Genomic DNA, 19,568 nt, shown 5'->3' with positions numbered 1-19,568 from the left:
TTTATCTCTCACCAATAAGTTATGATTAAATATATATACAGACAAAAAAAAGTGGTGTTTATTTTTAATTTGTCTCGTGTTAAGGAACCGGAAAAACGTCAACAGTGCGGAATATAGTCCTTGGCGGAGTGATTGCTAACATGCATAGTGCGGAAGGATACTAGAAGGTGGAATAGCGCTTTAAAATTGCAGCCGTTTTACGTGCGCCATTTTTCTTTCCACACAGCAACTAGAAACATTTCAGCTTTCCCGGACATCAGTCTATTTTGCCGAAATGGCAGTGTGAAAGTGCGCAGCGACCCAGCAGCAGCCGACAAAACAGTGCATCCAACCAGTGCACTGAATTACTTCTAATTCAGCAAAAATGTCGTAAGTATTCATTTAATAAACGATACTTCCTTGTTAACAAGCGTTGGGCCTAGCGTGGCCGCCATTATAGTCGCGATAGAAACAACCTATTAAATTTCGAGTCCGCGTCATTCTGAAATGTTATTGATCGCACACAAGATTGTTATAACGAAGGATTAACCGGGGCTGACGTAACTCATAACTTTAGGAAGCAATGTTTATTTTTTTTGCCTTCTGGATAAAGCCTTATTCCCCATCATTAATTAAAGTTTATTTTTCCAAAACATTTGGACTCACAATCAGTTGTGTTATCTCTTTATTTTTCTTACTTTGATGTGCCTACGTGGCTGTCGGAACAAAACCATTGCCTCGTGTTAAAATGGCGGCTTTGTGTAGCTGGGGGAGGGGAACTCTTTGACCCTTTTTTTGGCAGACGATTGACGTCACAGTCACGAGAATAAAAACACGTGACTTACAGCTTTTTCCCTGCAGTAGTGGGGGCAGTGTTGTCAATTTATATACCAGAGGCACTAACAGGAAATGGTTTGTCCGGCTCAACCTATTCTGAGAAATCATACACTTGACTAAATACTACATATCCTGTTTTTTTATTTTTATTCTTTTTTTTGCCTTTCTCACTACACTTGACTCACTTAGGCAGCGCCTATTTTTCAGACCGATGTCTGTAGAGCAAAAAATGATTTGGACACTCTTGGCTGGCATAATGGCCTTTATTGACACGCACACCTGTTTTTTTTTTTTTCCAGGTCCCACGTGGAAACCCTCAGCACTGCTGCACAGGACAGCAACAAAACCTTTGGCACCCTCAGATCGTTGTCACGTACTCCTTTTGTGACCAACAACAGTCACTATGACCATGATGATGACAAGCTCACTGTTTGGCCTGGAAGACATGGAGGCCCTTCTATGGGAGCCTTCCTCTCCCATGGCTGACGCCGCGGGCTCCGTTGCATTTCACCCTGACCGAGAGGACCATCGCAAAGGAGGACGAACCTCAGTGGATGGAGTTGCATCACCAGTGTCACCATTCAACTCCTCATTTCTGTCTTCTTCTTCCTCTCCCCCTCCCTTTTATACTCCTCCCCGTTCACCGCCAGCTGTCCTCCAGGGGAAAACTAGGATCTCTTCTGATCCACTTCCATTCCCCTGGTTGGCCCAATCTGAGCAGTTGAGCGATGATGAGGTGGTCTCGGCTGACAGCAAAGGTAACATTATTATTGATTCTTACCTTAATTGGGCGGTAAGATTTCTAATGGTGTCCATATTACCCTCAGATGATGTTTTCGGTGACCTGGGTTGGATGGCTGAAAGGGTGGATCTGAGTGACTTGGACCTGGACTCTCTGATAGGCGCCTGCAGTCCTAATGAAGAGTCTCCCAGTGATCCAGATGACCTGCTGTCCTCTCTTGAGCTTGACTCACTCCCAATCCCCACTCTGTCAAGTCTTGCTCCTCCTTCACCAGATATTTCTCACTTAGCCTCTGTTAGTTCTGACCCAGTAGAACCCACATCCCATAATGATGAATGCATTGTTCACTCCCCTGACCCATCTATCCCAGAACCCCAAGAGGAGTTGGAAATCAAATCGGAACCAACATCTGCTGACCCCCCAAGTTCTTCCTCCCCACCTGTTGACTCCCCCTCCTCCCCTGCATACACCCTGGACCTAGGTAGTGAAGTGGATGTTCCCATGGATGAAGTGAAGGCAGTGGTAGCGACTGTGGTGCCTCAGGTCCAAAGGGTTGTGCTCTCCCTTTCACCAACCCGAATTGTCCTTGTGCTCGCTCCTAAAGATAATGGGAGTGCACCCGCCACTGTACCCACTGGGTCCAACGTTAATCGTTCCTCTCCCCCCCCGGCCTCTCCTCCAATCAGGTCCTCCAGAGCCAGACCATACCCAGACCCCAAACAAAAATACAGGCCTCCCTTGCCCACAGTCACAGTTAAGTCATTCCCAGGTTCAGACGCAAGAGAAACCTTCAAGGCGCCGAAGAACAAAAAATTAAAGAAGATGGAGCAGAATAAGACGGCAGCCACTCGATACCGGCAGAAAAAAAAGGCGGAGCACGACGCCTTGTCGATCGAGCACTCGATCCTGGAAAGGAAGAACGTAGAGCTGAAAGAGAAGGCAGACTCAATGGCGAGGGAGATTGAGTACCTCAAAGAGCTCATGGAGGAAGTCCGCTTGGCTAGGTTGAAAAGTGGACAATGAGCACTGGTAGGATGTATAGGCAGGCATTTGAGCAGACATGCTCACTCTTTTTAATCTGTTGCAGAACTAACCTCCACTGTATATGCGCACAACTATATCCTGCATTTTAAGTATAGCACATGCTGAGTACCTCCTTTCTAATAGTCTAATCTCCTCTGGTACAGTTTGAAACATGTTTCATGTCTTGCACGTTATCTCATCCCCGGGCCTGTGTCATTATAGTTGGGCCTTATAAGCTGTTTTAAATATGTATTACTCAAAATCTGTATTATGAATTGCAAATAAAGACATACATTGTTTACTTTGTGATTTATTTGGGAAATGGGGCTATTTAAGAAAAAAATGGTTGAAGGGAACCCTCAGAAGTAAAGACTGCGTTTGTGTTGTAGTCGGCAGCAGACATCGAGGGCCTCGCGCTGAACAAGGGAAGAAACAGCTGATGCTGGTGCTGACTGCTTCAAAGCTTGAGTAATGCAAGGCAAAATTGTACATTCAGCCTTTCCTTGTGGGGTTCAGGTTTTCCTGTGTTCACTTCAGGAAACGTTTGGAGAAGTGCCAAACAAGAACAACTTGAATGGGGAACCTCATCTTTTCCCAGTAGGTCTCTGATGTCAATTCCACATCTTTATGACGTTCAATTTAATTTTTTTAAACATGGCTTCATGTGTTCACAAAATAAATCCGGCATCACCGCACATCTATGGCGGAGGTGACCTTGACGCGGCACAGCGTTCAACGTCCTTTTTTTTTTTTAAACACTAGATGTCACTACCGAGCCATCGAAGACTAAAATCCCCGAAGTTTGGGCTTCGTTCGTGTTTACATTATATGCATTCAACCTTTGTCCTAGGCACCAATGAAGATTTTTATTTTTTGCAAGTTCTGCGTCAATTATATTAAACCGTTGTCATGCTAGTTTTTGTGACAGTTATACACAAGGCTGCTTTTTTTTTTTTTTAATACGGGGTCACGTGATCGTCTGTATTTTGCAAACTGATACAGTACAGTATATTCAATAACAATCCTAATAATTTATACCTTATTCAATTGTACTTGGAAAAGACCAGTCACTTCTGTTTAAACATAAATTGGTATCCTGTGCATGACTAGAAGACAGTATCTTCATAAAAAAAAAAAAAAAAATCCACACAATACAATGAAAGTCAGGCATACGCTCCAATATATCAGCATCTTTTATTTTATGGTATGACAATGAACAAAGTGCCGATGATGTGATCATCACCATTACGAGGAACGACACAGCAAGTAACGTCACTTTGAGCTACAGTGAAGTGGCAAAACTTACATTGTGCAAACTGCTTCACTTAAAAGCCACACATACTTTGACACTGTAAAATGTTACACCGCATTTACAATAAAGCCACTGAGGATCAGTCAAACCAATGAAATATCCACATATCAAACTGTTAAGTCATGCTTGAAACTGCTGCAGTAGGCTACATAATTAGATGAAGCATAATCACTAAAGCAAAACTTCTTGTGTTTTTTATTTCTGCTTGCAGCCTTAAAAAAAAAAAAAAGTACACGGCCGTGAAGTCAGACCACATTATCCCATGGGTGCTATCAAGCAGGAATCAAGTGAGGTTTGCCATAAAATCTCAAGGAACTCATTTACCTGCATGCAGTGTTCTAACATGCCTCAGATGGATATATATCTCGTATATTTTTAGAGCAGATTTATTCTAGACGTAGAAAAAGTTACTTGGCAGCCCTATTTTTGAGCTCCAGTGAGTCATGAGGTTATGTGGTTTCTGTAGCATGCGAAAGCTTGACATATTCTCGAGGAAGCGGCCCTTGCAGCGAGGCCGTACTCCCGCTATCACGCTTTGATGCTGAGGCACGTAGAGCCGAGTTGAGCTTGTCAACAAACACACTGGACGCATTAGCACACACAAAAAAACGACGACGCACAGCCAGCCAGCCTGGGCGGCTGCCCGCGTTGCTTCCTATGCAGCCGCTCTCGTCGTGTTTGTGTTTCTCTTGAGCATGAGAACCACTGCAGGCAAGACTATATTTATGACTCAATTGCTTTAATGGTCTATCGTGATCTTCTAGCACAAAAATAATCCAAGTAAATAACTGAGATGAGACCAAAGCGCACAGTTTTAATTTTGGTGACCCATGCCTGCGGCATTTCAATCAGCATTACCTTTAACTGTGAATGTGCCAGATTTTACTCGAGAGAGCGACAACTTCAACCCTGGCTCACCGAGCAGAAACAAATTAAATGAAGGAAGCTTTTTTTTTTCTTCTACAATTCTAATACCACTCCGTTCTCATAAAACGATCCGCTTCCATGTGCAAAGGCGTACAGGAGTGAGTGAGCAAATATTGGCGAGTGCACTCGCTCGCTCCCGGCAGATTTCTCATCTATCATCATCTGGCACAGTAACTGTGGTTTGATTCGGTATTCAGTGGGTTTGTTTCTTACAGAAGCATTTCCCTTCCGAAGCCTTTGATTCAGTGGTATCAAAGACTAAGGGATAAGAGAGTTGCCGCTCTTTTCAAAATGAAAGTTGCAGTAGCAGAAGGACGCGTTCCTCCAGTTTGGCTTTGAGCAGACATGAAAGACAACAAGCTGCCTTCTCCCGATAATGTCATCTTGGACAAATCCCTTCGTGATTGAAATGGATTAGACTTGTGATGTGCTCGGTGGCTGCTTCACTCAAGTCACCTCTTCAACTTTAAATCTTAAGCGTGTGGATGGAACTTACTGTAAGGTTACAGAGAGGACTTCACTGCGGCACCTCATTTCGCAAATATATTCAAGGAACATTTCCTCCGCGAGAGTGCTCAAAAGGGATCGTCGTCCAACATCCCTCAGTGATTTTCTCAAACAAAGAGCCAATCACTGTCAACCCCTCTTATTTCCTAAAAACACCCAGAATGGCTATCTAGATGAAGCTAAAGGTACACGAGGTTCGGTTTGGTCCTTTCGGACACTCAAAAGAACAGTAAGCGCACACAGGGAGGGCTTAGCTTTCACTTTAATCACTGCAGCTGGCACCCTCGACAGTCGTCCTCAGGCTCGGTGTTGTCGGATGAGTAAGAGCTCTCCTCGCTCACTGTCAAATGCAACGCAATTCAATTAGACAATGTTGATGACAAGGCAACAGCAGCACACAGCCTAATGCGCCATAGTGTCGTCGAGCTTTTCACGGACAGTGAACTGAGACGAGAGTTGCAACAAACAGTCTGGCTTTACAAATGGAAATCACTTCATTATAGGTTAGTTGTTGTGTAGTTGTAATTTAGTAAGTAAAGTATTGGTATTGGTACAGCAGTCCCTTGCCGTTGTATTGTCCAATGCAACTTTATTTATACAGCGCATTTCGCAACAGCTGGAGCTGTAACAAAGCGCTCTCCATATGGTGTAATAAATTAGTCATAAATCAGCAGGGAATTATTAAGCATAACTGAATTGATTCTTGAGTATATCAAATCATATTTTCCTATTGAAATGAATTTAAATGCCATTAATCCATAGCAGCCACGCACAAAAAAAATATAAATATAAAAACCTGATATAACATAATAAAATGGAATGAGTCGTGTACCTTTAAGGGGCGTGGCCCCATAAGTGACATCAGGAGCTAGTGTAGTAGACTGAGTAATCGATGGTTTGTTCAATGGTAAGAGTTCTTTACCATGCTCCTTTTAAGTGTTTTCATTTTGGTGTTGGCGTCAGGTGTATTGACTGGCTAAAGTAATTATCATCATCTAGATTTTTGGGTCAAGGGGTGCGGTGATGTGTGTTTGGGGGAGTAGATAATCGTGGTCACCGCCACCTGGTCCTTCCCCCTATTAGATGTGATTCTATTACATAGTCGTTACCTATAGCTTGTCAAACGTGTAGAAGAAAAAGTTAAAATTTCAACACTTACACCAGTCGGTCTGCACAGGGAGGAAGGCCTTGTCCCCGTTCTCCCTGATCATCTCCTCGATCCTATCCAGGAGGTTTGAGACGCTCCGGTCCTTGCCAGGGGTCTTACTGTCCAACACATGGTAATAGTTTCCACAATACTCAAGCAGTCTTTGGAGCTCCCGTCCACCTCTGAGTATGTGCTCCTCGATGGGTGTTCGGCCCAGCCAGTCCCCACAGCTGAACAGTATCATAGTGTGGAGGCAGGCGGTGTCGCCGAAAAGAGTCTCAATGTGGGCCAGAAGGGTTCTCCTCTTCCTGGCGGTGAGAGAGGAGACGACGGGGAGAACCAGCAGCAGCGTGTGGGGTCCAGGACGCAGAAGGGCGGCGCCACGCTGTGACTCCTGGCGGATGCGCTTCGGCGTACGCCGAACGGAGAACCAGTCCCAGCCCGGGGTGTCGACTATGGTCACCCGGCGACCGGACACGAGCGCTTGGCGCCGGAGACAGAGGTCCGTCTCCTGGCCGGACTCAAAGAACCGACGGCCCAGGATGGCGTTGCCCACGGAGCTCTTGCCAACACCTTTCCAGCCTAACAACAGCAGCCTCAGTTCTGACAACAGATCAACAAAAGCAAGAAAAAGATGAGGGAAAACAATAAAAAGTCAATGAGCAACATTAGGGAGTGAAAACTTGACGAAATAACTAAAACATTTTTTAATTTTTATTTATGAAAAAATGTTTATACAGAATGCAAAAAAAAAGTAACTTGGGAAACAAGGCATTCTAGTTTGATTTATTTATGTATGCATGCATTTCCACTGCACTTATTGATTATTATTTCAAAGTCTGTGGACTGTTCAACTATAATATGTATTATCAAAATGTTTGAAAATGATAAAATATGTACCATAGTGTATTTCTAAAAATATTGCTCACAGGTTAAACATAATTAAAAAAAAAACTAATACTAAAACCAAGCTATAATTAATTTATGAAAAAAAAACTAAAACTGATAAAAACTCACAAACGTGCCCTAAAAACCAATTAAAACAAAATAAATTGAAAAAAAAATCAAAACGAAATAAAAACTAACTAAAATTAAAATTCACAAATTTGTAACAACTCTGGTGCAGACCTACACAAAGGCTTAGAATTTAGTCACTAAGTTTCTCCTCTCATAACCGAAATAATAAACACCTGCAAGTCACCCATTCCCACACAGCAATGGGAGCATTTCAGCCAATTCTCCGCAAAACTGATTTGCGGCACACTAACCATGCCACGATTGAGAGGCAACAATTTTACTCTCCCGACGCAGCATTGCGATGCGTGTGCACTCATCTTTCCCCTTTACACACATTAGACACACACAAACAGCTCCCCCCGTACCTCTGGGCGGACCACCGATCATCTGCTCTCTCTGTCTCGCGTGCTCCTCCATCCTCATCCTCTCCTCCTCTAGAGCTCTCCTCGCCTGCTCCTCCTCCAGCAAAATCAGCTCGTTTACCTCAAAGTACCAGCCTGCACAAAAGCAGCCAGCACGCATCATATGCAGTCATGACAGGGAGTAATTAAAAAAAAAATATATATATTAAATATTAAATATTGCTAGAGATGTCAACCGACCTTGATTGTCTGTGATCATTTCCTCCACCTTTTCCATCAGCTCAGGCACCTGCGTATTGTCCTCTGTGTCTTTCCAGCTGTTATCAAAGGCATGGTACCTGAAGAGCAAGAATCGTGCAGCTCAACTAAAAGTCACATTTGCTTCGAATAGTATTTTACAGTTCCGCCTCCAAGTTTGGATGACTTTAACTCAAGATAAGAAGAGTAAATGATTTTCATGTCTTCCAGCCCACACGGAAATCAAAGGTGACTCAACTGCAACACTTTCATTGTGTTCAGCACCTTTTTAGTCACGTTATGAAAGCTTATTCATTACTCAGCTGATTGTGGTAAGAAATCTTTTTTAGACTCGACACAAAACAGCCAGAGGGATTGCTTTGCTGTATTGTGTTTGCGTGCGTTACTGAAGCCTACGGCTGAAGCTTCAGTATTGGGACCTATAGAGATTTTCCTCAAGTCATAATTTTTTACACAACTTCTGATACTTGGTCTGTTTTTTCAGTCTCTATCGTTAGGTGAGATGACCTGGCTTGCTTATATTCTCTGTTGCAATTCTTCCGTAACGTTGAGGTCAGGCTGCGTATGCTTTTTTTTTCTTGCTTTACGCACTAGACTAGGGTCAGTTATTCTGGATTTGTGAACGATTACCACAAAGTTGGAACCATCAAATAGTCTCAAGTGCTTCAGTCAGAATAAAAACCTAATAATGAAGTGGATCTAGTGCAGGCGTGGGCAAACTACGGCCCGGGGGCCACATGCGGCCCATTCGATGTTTTAATCCGGCCCGCCGAATTTGAAATAAATTAAATCAATAAACCTTGTTAATGTTTTGTTTTCTAAATACTGTGATTTTTCAAAGACATATATTCTTGTAATGCTTTTGTTCACTTACGTTTAAAATTAAATTGATTTATTTTCTCAAAACACTCCATATATCTCCTCCTGGTCCAGACCCTCTGTCAAATTTTAGAACCCATTGTGGCCCGCCAATCAAAATGCTTGCCCACCCCGGATCTAGCGGGTCAAGCCCGGACCCAAAAGTAGATTAGGACACACTGGTGTAATGCGATAAAAATAAGCATTCGGTCGTCTACCTGCTTCCACATCTTTCCACCAGCCACTGCAGGGCCTCTCCTGTATTTGTGATGTGCTCCTCAATGAAGACGCCTTTCTGTAACTTGTCCACTCCAGTGAAGAGCACCATGGAGTATCTCCACGTCCCCCCCCCAAGCGCCCCCAGCTGCTCCTCCGCGGCTCTCCTCTCAGTGTCGGTGAAAGGCTGCGTGACGGACACCACCAGGAGGATCGCGTGAGGTCCAGGAGGGCACAGGATGGCCCCCATGCAGGGCCCCTCACTATCCAGGCTAGGCGGGGGTCTCGGCAGGCTCTCCGACTCGGCGCCAGTGTTTCCATTATCGTCTGCTTCTGTGTCGTCCTCTGCGTCGCTGGGGATGACCCACGGGGGCGTATCGACCACGGTGACGCGTCGGCCGAAGATCTCCGTCTGACCCACGTTGCTGTGAGTCGTCTCCGTTCCAGCGTCAAAAACCTCTTCTCCCAGGATGGTGTTGGCTGAGGAGGTTTTACCGGCTTTTGGACCCCCAAGGATCAGCAGCCGGCGTTCAGGGGGGTGACGACCCCTACCGTCCCCCGCTGAAACTATGGGACATCAGTAAGAACACAAATTGGTCCTATGAGCAGAAATTCTCAGAGCATGGAATGCTCCTTCTAGTGGTTTGCAAAAGAACTACATCGAGTACAGTTCAGCTGTTTTTAACTTTTAGTTCAATTCATTTTAAAGACTGTTTTTGAACTTTTAATTAGGTACAATTTTTATTGACTTTATGTTTTATCGACTTGATTGGAATCAGTTACAGCGGTTGACAATAATACGAACACTTTTAGGAGCAAAACTGTATTTCAATTTTGTTCATGATGGAGAGCCAATTATTTTTAGGTGGCAACAAAGTTTGAAAGCCACTGCTGTAGCGGGATTATATTGTTGTAATATTCCCTTTCGAAGCATTGCTCCCAAGGAGTTTATCTCGACAAAAACATTTTTCCGCTCCATGTTTCTCCCTTATCTGCCCTCCTTTGCTACTTCAGAACTCTTCTCCTTTACTGACTCCAATTTAGTTCTTGCCCTTCCCTCCCTATCGTCCCTCTCAGCGTACCACCTTTTTGTTCTCTTACGTCTAAAAAACAAATGGGTTAAAGAGGAGGAACCTTTGACATCTTCCGGGAAGCACGGTCATATGAACAAACATGATTTTTCAAATGAAAAGTTACACGAGCAACATACACATCATGATAAGACATCAACTCTGAAAATGATACACATTCCAAATGGGTCTGCAGGGGTGATATAAACGGGGGGGAGATATGGGGAGGAGAGCGAAGCTTAGTGAGCCATCCAGCTCCGATAGTCCTAAGTGCTGCTGACGCGCTCCTTGTGTGCTGCTGAACACATGAGGACTAAAGCAACAGTGTCTCAGGATTGAGGATGACAGTGTCAAGAATTTCCAACCGAAATCCATTGACTGAATGAGAGGTGTTTCGGCAAAGGATGAAAACACTTACCAGTGTCAGAGGCAGAGGACACAGCAGCCATCTTGTGTGTAGAACCTCTGGCTTCCTCCTCCTCAGCCCCCCTCCGCCGTCTCCTTCTTGCCTCCACCGTGGATTCCTCTTGTAGCCTCTTCAGAGAGAGGACTGAGCGGCGATGGATCCTAAGCAGGGTGCAGAAAGCTGGCAGCTCAAGAGCTCTTCCTCTCTGACCCTCATTCTACTGCAGCGGAGCCCTCTGTGGTCTTCCTCCTCTGCCTACCCCCTGCCTCTCCTCTGCCATTCAACCCCCCCCCACCCACACGCACTTTTTTTCGTAATCTTTTTACCCTTCGCCCTTATCTTTTCCGTCATTACTTCTGTTCCTTATGTCACTACTCTGCTTTGTCAGCACCCCCTTTGTCTCATTTATCTATTTGAGTAGACAGAGCAACCTCTGCGTACCCGTGTAGTCCATCTTTGTAGCAGCAATTACAGGATGTCTCATCTCATTTAAAGCAAAAGAGAACGCTGTTGCTCAGCGGCACCAGAAGCAGCATCTGTGGGCAACGGATGCAGACTGCAGTTAGGAGGACAGATAGAAAGACGGATAGACAGAGATGGGGAGAGAGGAGGAGAAGGGGGTGTGTGCAAGAATTGCAAGAAGCGAGAACACCTTATTTACAGCTGAAAGTATCCTGCAGCATCAAGCACAAACAACTGTTTGTATGATGCCCGCAGACGCCGATGACGTACAACGCATGAATAAATTCTAACGGTCATGTAAAATGCATGCACAGCCGCGTTACATAACACACACACGCGCACACAATTATCTGCATTGAAAGCATTGGCGCGCATTATTTCTGATGGATGAATCGGGATTATAAAGTATTCACATTAAAGAGAAGAAGACAAACTCTAAGGTAAAAAGGCTGAAATAATCGATTTATAGGTTAAAACGTGGGCTGCACCGTAAAATAACGTCCACGTACCGTGGGGAATTGTTTTTCCTTCCATCCTTTATTCGATCGTTATTGTAATTGCATAATTGCCCGAGTCATTTTTGAACGTTTTCAAAAAACAAAAAAAAAACCCCCAAAAAACCTAAAAAAAACAAGAGTCCATTTGCTTCGATTCAAGCTTTGCAGATAATCTTGATCACCGATAATCTAAACACACAACAAGAAAAAAAAAACATTTTTGCATGTTGGTATCTTCTTTTTATTAATTTTGTCAGACTAAAGTAAGTTTATTTCGGACCTCCACACCTCTCTGCCGTATGTCGCGACAAGTGTCACAAAAATACGCGCCGTACCGCGGCTTACAATGTCGTAAAACCGCATGCAACTTGTGAAAGAGGCTTCGGCTACTTGCTTAGCGTGTGTCCGTGTGAAAAGGAGTCTGTCAAACATCCTGAGTGAGCATCAACCCAGTCGAGAATCATGGCCGGAGCTGACGAATTCATGAAGTATCGTTCCCCACTGGTGTCAAGATATGCAAGCAAGGAAATGGCGTACAACTTCAGTGATAGGAAGAAGTTCACAACCTGGAGAAAGCTGTGGATCTTCCTTGCTAAGGCTGAAAAGGTTTGGCATTTTATCGTTGGATAATGACAACATACTGTTGCTAGAACTGTATAAAAATGCATCTACTGCATTTGTACTAATGCATCGACCTTCACGAGAGAAGAACAGATCAAGTTCCTTACCCTAAAAATAGTTTAAAGGAGCCCCACACCATATGCTTCTGTTGACAGCTACACTTTACGAAAGTATGTAATAAAGCATGTAATTAGACTACTGTTAGTGAAATGCAATCGATTTAATCAAATATAAATGGTTTAATTAATTTTCATTGTTATATTGTCCAATATTATTTACATGCATAAATATCTCACACAAATATTGTCCCGCACATGAGCGTGTAGGTACTCCTGCAAAGTACATTTTTTAAATAATTTCAGTATGTGCTCTGCAAGTTTTATGGAAAGTCTATACTACACGGACATTGGCATCATTTAATTGATTCCCAAGTAAAAGTCATTCTCGCATGATATTGTCTAAAACTTAACTGTGGAAGTGCTTTCTAAAATATAGATCTAAAAAAACGAGAGCATTTTCAGTTGTAATTAGTTCCCACGTGAGCCCTGTCTTGTGGGTCTTGTAGTTTCCACATTCTTAAATGCATGTTCGCTGCAATTAAAAAAAAAAATCTGTAATGCAATTATAAGCTTAAAACTGCCTGACTGTATTGATCATATTGGAGACATGAGGTTAACTAATGGCAGACCAAGACTCACGCGCATCCCCTCACATGACCTGTGATCTACACTTATCAGGGATGGCTACAGTCCATATTTGCACTTTCAGACATTCTTCTTGGGTTAGGCATCTTGGGGTGGCTTCTTTGTATAAAAACGGTGAGCAGAGAACGTGTTGGTCAGAGGAAACAGCAACTCGCGATTACTCCATGAATGGCACTTTAAGAGCTAAACTTTGTTGACCTATTTGAGATGAATGCAGTTTATGTGCTCCATGAGGACCCGGAAATATTCTGACCTTGCTTCAACAAACCAATGCTTGAAGTCGTAAATGGTTTTGAGGGTGGTGCCGAATTAATCTATTTTAAAGTTCCATCCATCACATGACTGCTGTAATCTAACAAAAAAAAAAAAAAGAAAAGCAGCAATCTAATCAGGATATTAAGTCATGCCACAAAGACGTCACATGCCTCTCTACACTGTGGAAAGACAGAACAGATAATCAAATCAATAGCAGAGACCTTCTTTTCCACATTTTAAATCGTCCTTAACAAATGCTCAAATTGTAATTGGAAGCACATTGCTTGCTGCCATTCAGCGAGCACATAAAATAAGGGGTGACATTCAAAGACATTTCCTTGATCAGGGAAATGGATATGAAATGAGCAATGTATATAATTGAATGTTGCGGCTCAATGTGGTACTACACTGAAGGCATGCTAAGTTCAAAATAGCTGCTGTAATATTAATATTAATATTAATATTAATATTAATATTAATATTAATATTAATATTAATATTAATATTAATATTAATATTAATATTAATATTAATATTAATCAGATTTGTATAGCGCTTCTAAAAGCCCATACAAACAATTTCTTAAAAATATGAGAAAAAGCCAGTCCATGAAATCTTAATTTTCCTCGCTTCCGCTGCTCTACTTGTCAGGCTTTGAGTCTGCCCATCACGGACGAGCAGATTGTGGAAATGGAGGGCCACGCGGAGGACATCGACTTCAGCATGGCAGCAGAGGAGGAGCGCAAACTCAGGCACGATGTGATGGCTCACGTGCACACCTTCGCTCACTGCTGCCCGACCGCGGCGCCCATCATCCACCTGGGAGCCACTTCCTGCTACGTGGGAGACAACACGGTAATCACCATGATAAATAAGGATTTTTTTTTTTTTATGCTTGCTTCTTTGGTTTCGTACGTGCTTTGCATGCCTGCTTGACATCCCAACTCTAAATTGTCCGTAGGTGTGAATGTAATAATATGAAATCAGAGAGCACCATGTGTTCATAAAAGCAACCCCCAGTAGGCGTTCCACCACATGCTCCTTAAGATATTTTCTTCTTCCTCCTCAGGATCTGATTATGCTGCGTGATGGATTCGACATTCTCTTACCCAAGGTGAGGCTCAGCTGTATTGCCACAAATGTGCACCCATCCATCCAATTAAATCAGCACAATTAGTCATTTGGAAATTTTGGGTCTCAGATGTTTCGAAACAGAACATCATGAATGTTTTTTTCTTTTTTCTTTCCTGATATTTATATAAAATTCACATGTGGGATTGTCCGTCTTGTTTTGACAGTTGGCAAGAGTCATTGACAGACTGTCAAACTTTGCCGAGAAGTATTCCGACCTCCCCACGCTCGGCTTCACGCACTACCAGTAAATCCGTTCTTTCTTATTCTTCACTGCAACCACGGTCGTCTTCTTCACTACCTGACTACAACCTTTCCCACCCGCAGGCCGGCCCAGTTGACCACGGTGGGAAAGCGAGCATGCCTGTGGCTGCAGGACTTGGCCATGGACATGCGGAACCTGCAGCGAGCCCGCGATGACCTGCGTTTCCGTGGCGTCAAGGGAACCACTGGCACTCAGGCCAGTTTCCTGCAGCTCTTTCAGGGAGACCACGATAAGGTTAAAACATCTCCATTTACATTCCCTATGCAATCATTTTCTGGTCATATATAGAATGTCGGATGATTTTATCTTTCATTAGGTTGAAGAGCTGGACAGGCTGGTGACGGAAATGGCTGGCTTTAAAAGGTACGTTGATCATTTGGACATTTGACTGGCTCATCAACCGTTTATCATTTTGATCAGCACCAAATTACACCCAAAAATATGAATTGCAAAATTGTAGCTGCACACTTGAGGATTTGCCTCCACACTATGACAAACTGCAACCACATTACGATCAAGGTGAGATGTTGAAATTGTTAAAAACCTTTTACCTGTGCTACACAGAGCCTACCTGGTGACTGGACAGACATATAGCCGCAAAGTAGACATCGACTCTCTATCCAGCCTTGCCAGTTTAGGAGCGACTGTTCATAAGGTAACGTACATCCTTGGAGAAATGGCTCCCTCTAGTGGTGTTTCCATTTTATTTTTAAACGCCCACTCTAAATGTCGCTAGCCAATGTGAAATGTGGTCCACTTCTCCACAGATTTGTACTGACATCCGCCTACTAGCCAACCTGAAGGAGATCGAGGAGCCTTTTGAGAAAGAACAGATTGGTATCGCCACTCACTATTTAATTCATGTAGTTGTAGAAAAAAGTAAAGGAGTTTTTTTTTTGTATAAAACAAAGGTTTTATGACAACATCGCTCTCTCTCTCTCTCCACCTCCACGCAGGTTCTAGTGCCATGCCGTACAAGAGGAACCCCATGCGTGCTGAGCGTTGCTGTAGTCTCGCTCGGCATTTGGTGGCGCTAATGGCTGACCCGATGCAGACGGCCTCAGTGCAGTGGCTGGAGCGCACGCTGGATGATAGTGCCAACAGGTCAGCCTCACATGAGATCGTCTCATCCGAACGCTACTTTGGTCAAGGATGGGCAAACATATGACCCGCTCCGTTCTTTAATCCGACCCATTGAGAATGTTTCTGAGTCCTGTAATATTTGTGGCATTAGCTCTTTTTCCTTTAATTATTTTAGATCCATTTGTACTAATTTTATCATGTTAAATAATTGGTTAATGGATTTATTTGAGATAATTAATGAAAATAATGATATATTTTAATCAAATGTAACGGGAGTTTTAACTTATTTAAATTTTAATAATATTTTAGTTATTGCTAAAATAATAAAAATTAATAATATAATGTTGACAATTAATGTTTGATTATTTAAATAAACTACAGGTATGATACATATTTTATAGACACATTTGACCTTTTTCTTCCCTCGCTGATCTGTCATTTAAAAAAAAAAAATCAAATGTGTTGTCGTTGTTATGCTCTCTGGTTCATGTTCATCTGCGTTGCTGCTGTAACAGTTTTTTTTTTTTCTGCATTAAGAGCTCAAGATCTCAATGCATCAAAATCTCAACCGCTGTTGCCTTTAACTCTGTCCGCTTATGTCATTTTTGTGTTGTGCTTATTGATTGTAATGATCCTTCCACTTTCCCTTTCTCGTCTAGGAGGATCTCCCTGCCGGAGTCTTTCCTCACTGCTGACATCATCCTCAGCACTCTGCAGAACATCACAGAGGGCCTGGTGGTCTACCCCAAAGTCATTGAAAGGCACATCCGCCACGAGCTGCCCTTCATGGCCACCGAGAACATCATCATGGCTATGGTGAAGGCCGGAGGTAACAGACAGGTACAGCGGCACTATGCTATGATGATCATCATGTTCCAAATATTGTCCACCATGCTTCAGTTGTCAATAAGAATTCCGTTTACCGCCTTCTCAGGACTGCCATGAGAAGATCCGCGTCCTGTCTCAGGAGGCAGCCGCTGTGGTCAAACAGGAGGGCGGTGATAATGACCTGCTGTGTCGAGTGCAGGCTGACCCTTATTTTGCGCCCATTTTGGGACAACTGGATGCTATTTTAGACCCCAAGACCTTTATTGGGCGAGCTCCCCAGCAGGTAAACTGAAATTTTATTATGTGAGCACCCTCCAAGCGTTGTTATTTCTCAATCTGTATAATAAATACAGTAAAAAAAAAAAAAGCTTTTTTTAAAAAAAATATATAATAATAATTAAAAATTTTTTTTTATGTGGTTTCCTCCAGGTTGCCAGATTCCTGTCTGAAGAAGTGCGCCCTCTGCTGGAGCCTTACAACTCCAAAATGGATGTCAAGATAGAACTCGAGCTCTAACAAGTCAACACATTTCCCAAGTGATATCATGGTGATGACAATATTTTAACTTTAAGAAAGATCCTGACTATGAGCTTGAGCTGTAACATCCATACGCACATCTACACGTTCATCTTCATGGTGAAGAGAACATGATCATGAATCCGAAGAGGGATAAAGTGTTACACGTTGCTGCTTCTCGTGCGATTTATTTTTTCCGGAGAGAGCTATGACGCAAATGACCACTTGGTGGCGCCATTTAACCGTTAGTACCTCTGCAAGTTTCTCCCATATAAATTAGTCCTTTTAATTTGTTTATATACGGTATAATACTTCTTTAATAGTCCAATTAGTTAATAAACTAATAACTGACCTATTTGATACTCCAAATAAAGCCCTTTAATTATTCCCTTACGATGTTTTTTCAAAGGAATATGAAATAATGTCATGATTAGTGCATAGTCAAAGAATACCAGGAAATGTCTGCCCTTGGTCTTCCTCCCCTCCATCTGTCAGCTGGCTGGACAATAGATGAAGGGGAACAGCAGAGGGAAAATGTTTCCGTCTAACGTAATGAGAACGACTACCTACATAACTTACATCATAGAAGTACAGGTCCAATCGCGCATTGATTTTCCCGGAGGTTTTCTTAAAATAATACAACAATTATAGTGGTTAGAACAATGTCGTGCAGTCAATTTCAATTCTGACGAGCAAGGGATATTTGTAGAGAAAAATGTGAAAGTACTTCCAGTGAAGACCATATTTAGTGACATCTGTTATGCATGTTTAAGTGGAGGGAGAAAAAAAAAAAACGAGCTCCCAACGGTAATACCTTAATCAAGCTCTCTGTTTATTTTGACACTGTAACCGAATGATATCTGCATTTTGTATTTATTCTTATTTTATTGTTGCATTTTTAAATTCACCCGGGGTTTACGCCGAGTCCCGGCTTAAAAAGAGAATACTTGGCCCCCAGTGTACCACTCTTTCCTGACAGCATTCTTTCACATACTCCGTGCTGCGTGAGGACGAGAGGGGGGCTTTGACGAGCGGGCACAGCCTGGAATTCGATGGGAATTTCTCAAGAGCCGTCACTTGCTTGTGTTCTGCAGCAGTCAGGCTGTTGCTGTTCGACTTACACTTCAAACTGTCGTTCAGTTGAAAGTTGATTCGTTTTATTTTAAACCCTCACATAGGAACGGACTGAAATGCAACTTTGTACAATATCTAATAGAATAAACATATTCAAAGCCCAAGTTTAGCAACTAGGAGTTCACCTCAATGGTGATGATAGATAGAAAAAAAAAAGACTTAAAGAGTTTTCTATCTTGCCGAGGGGCTGTTAAAATGACAAAATGTTCTTAAATTATACAGCAACTCATACGCTGGAATTCAGAGGGAGTCAACTGGTGCCAGAACCCCCCCCCCCCCCCCCCCCCCCAACAAGCCTGCTGTTTTCATTACGGAGAATAAAAGGCCTCCGATGAAGTAGAGAAAACTCATAAAATCACCAGTAGCGATGTGCAAAGTCTTGGAGGCCCTTGATGTAAATGTCAGCAAAAGGTCTGGGTCCTTTATTGTAATGGCGGAGAACACGTTTTATGTGACGCCCGCCTTGTTGCTTTTGCTTTTTTCGGTCGTCGACCTGCCTTCTATGCTTGTACTCTTAATCTCTCCCACCACCTGCTTGGACTCAACTCCCTTGACCAGAAACAAAAGCAAAGGTCCTATCAAGCGATGGAGAACTTGCTTCAAAGTCTGTTAAAGTCCCCCCCCCTTTAACCTATCCGCTTTCACCCTTATGCTGCAACCAGTCGTGTCTTATCACCACGGAGCCAAATCCTGCACAGTCCACCTGGAAAGACCACTTTATCTGCAAGACAGCTGCCTCTGCCAAATTTCGGCGGCTTAGCGACAATGACGGGGTTCAGAGTTTGGGGGCATGATTAGGTGGTTGAGTCGTTTTGTAGACTTGCAGAATAAAGATTGAATTGTCCAAGAAGTGAACGCATTAGATGGAGCGGCAGATAAAGAGGCCTCTAGAAGCAGCTGACATATCAAGCAAGTCCTACGGTGATGATAGAGGAGAGAAAAGAAGAAGAGTGGGCACCAGCAGCCGTGATCTCACCCTTCGCTCCTCGCTCCGGCTTCGATAAAGATGCCCTTTTGCTGAAAAATGCCAAGCGCACCGCATTCCATCTCGCCACACAAAGGCCCACCCTCGTCTAGGCTGCTCCGGCGCAATCAGACAAGGGATAATTATATAATTAGGCTGACTGCTGCAGATAGGGGCCGTCACATATTACAGTATGTTATGTTAGTCAGACAGTGAAGCGAGTCTGGCCTTTTAGAGGAGCACACGTGTGTGTGTGTGTGTGTGTGTGTGTGTGTGGGGCTCCCACTGTGGCACTTACAGCTAACAGATTGTCATGATAGAGGCTAACGGCTATAGATCGACCTTTCAGCCTTTGGTGATAAGAGCCTCTATTGTAGTCGTGTAAATGCGTGTATGTGTGTTAGGATGCAGGAGAAATTTGGGGGGGTTTTGGTGCTTTTTTTTGGT

At 43.2% G+C, this 19,568-nt stretch overlaps 3 protein-coding genes across 3 annotated transcripts; 2 read left to right on the top strand and 1 right to left on the bottom strand.

The window, feature by feature from the left end:
- Positions 1 to 155: 155 nt before the first annotated feature.
- Positions 156 to 2,880, top strand: atf4b (activating transcription factor 4b). The gene is made up of 3 exons (XM_088316372.1): positions 156 to 369; positions 1,116 to 1,574; positions 1,644 to 2,880. Exons 2-3 carry the CDS (start codon positions 1,220 to 1,222, stop codon positions 2,579 to 2,581), a joined length of 1,293 nt encoding a protein of 430 aa, XP_088172498.1. The 5' UTR covers positions 156 to 369; positions 1,116 to 1,219; the 3' UTR covers positions 2,582 to 2,880.
- An 881-nt stretch (positions 2,881 to 3,761) lies between these two features.
- LOC148322519 (GTPase IMAP family member 8) lies at positions 3,762 to 10,941 on the bottom strand. Its single transcript, XM_088316370.1, has 6 exons — positions 10,674 to 10,941; positions 9,188 to 9,752; positions 8,094 to 8,191; positions 7,857 to 7,988; positions 6,487 to 7,077; positions 3,762 to 5,667 (listed from the first exon to the last, which is right to left on the bottom strand). The coding sequence occupies exons 1-6, from the start codon at positions 10,702 to 10,704 to the stop codon at positions 5,594 to 5,596; spliced, it is 1,491 nt and encodes a 496-aa protein (XP_088172496.1). The 5' UTR covers positions 10,705 to 10,941; the 3' UTR covers positions 3,762 to 5,593.
- A 978-nt stretch (positions 10,942 to 11,919) lies between these two features.
- adsl (adenylosuccinate lyase) lies at positions 11,920 to 17,193 on the top strand. Its single transcript, XM_088316371.1, has 12 exons — positions 11,920 to 12,226; positions 13,852 to 14,055; positions 14,270 to 14,314; positions 14,499 to 14,578; positions 14,659 to 14,830; positions 14,913 to 14,959; positions 15,161 to 15,251; positions 15,364 to 15,433; positions 15,553 to 15,700; positions 16,339 to 16,519; positions 16,614 to 16,790; positions 16,937 to 17,193. Exons 1-12 carry the CDS (start codon positions 12,083 to 12,085, stop codon positions 17,021 to 17,023), a joined length of 1,446 nt encoding a protein of 481 aa, XP_088172497.1. The 5' UTR covers positions 11,920 to 12,082; the 3' UTR covers positions 17,024 to 17,193.
- The last annotated feature ends 2,375 nt before the right edge of the window (positions 17,194 to 19,568 follow it).

The sequence above is a fragment of the Idiotropiscis lumnitzeri genome, chromosome 15, assembly GCF_059441095.1.
Source record: "Idiotropiscis lumnitzeri isolate Australia: NSW breed Sydney's pygmy pipehorse chromosome 15, RoL_Ilum_1.0, whole genome shotgun sequence".
Classification (NCBI taxonomy): domain Eukaryota; kingdom Metazoa; phylum Chordata; class Actinopteri; order Syngnathiformes; family Syngnathidae; genus Idiotropiscis; species Idiotropiscis lumnitzeri.
The sequence above is the reverse complement of the archived record's forward strand: the minus strand, read 5'-3'. Positions and strand labels throughout refer to the sequence as shown.

Coding starts and splice junctions, on each gene's coding strand:
- atf4b (XM_088316372.1), top strand. CDS start 1,220: ATGACCATGATGATGACAAGCTCACTGTTTGGCCTGGAAGACATGGAG. Junction 1,575..1,643: donor GGTCTCGGCTGACAGCAAAG/GTAACATTATTA, acceptor TATTACCCTCAG/ATGATGTTTTCGGTGACCTG.
- LOC148322519 (XM_088316370.1), bottom strand. CDS start 10,704: ATGGCTGCTGTGTCCTCTGCCTCTGACACTG. Junction 7,989..8,093: donor AATGATCACAGACAATCAAG/GTCGGTTGACAT, acceptor GCTTTTGTGCAG/GCTGGTACTTTGAGGTAAAC. Junction 7,078..7,856: donor GATCGGTGGTCCGCCCAGAG/GTACGGGGGGAG, acceptor ATCTGTTGTCAG/AACTGAGGCTGCTGTTGTTA.
- adsl (XM_088316371.1), top strand. CDS start 12,083: ATGGCCGGAGCTGACGAATTCATGAAGTATCGTTCCCCACTGGTGTCA. Junction 14,056..14,269: donor GCTACGTGGGAGACAACACG/GTAATCACCATG, acceptor CTTCCTCCTCAG/GATCTGATTATGCTGCGTGA. Junction 14,579..14,658: donor CTCGGCTTCACGCACTACCA/GTAAATCCGTTC, acceptor TCCCACCCGCAG/GCCGGCCCAGTTGACCACGG.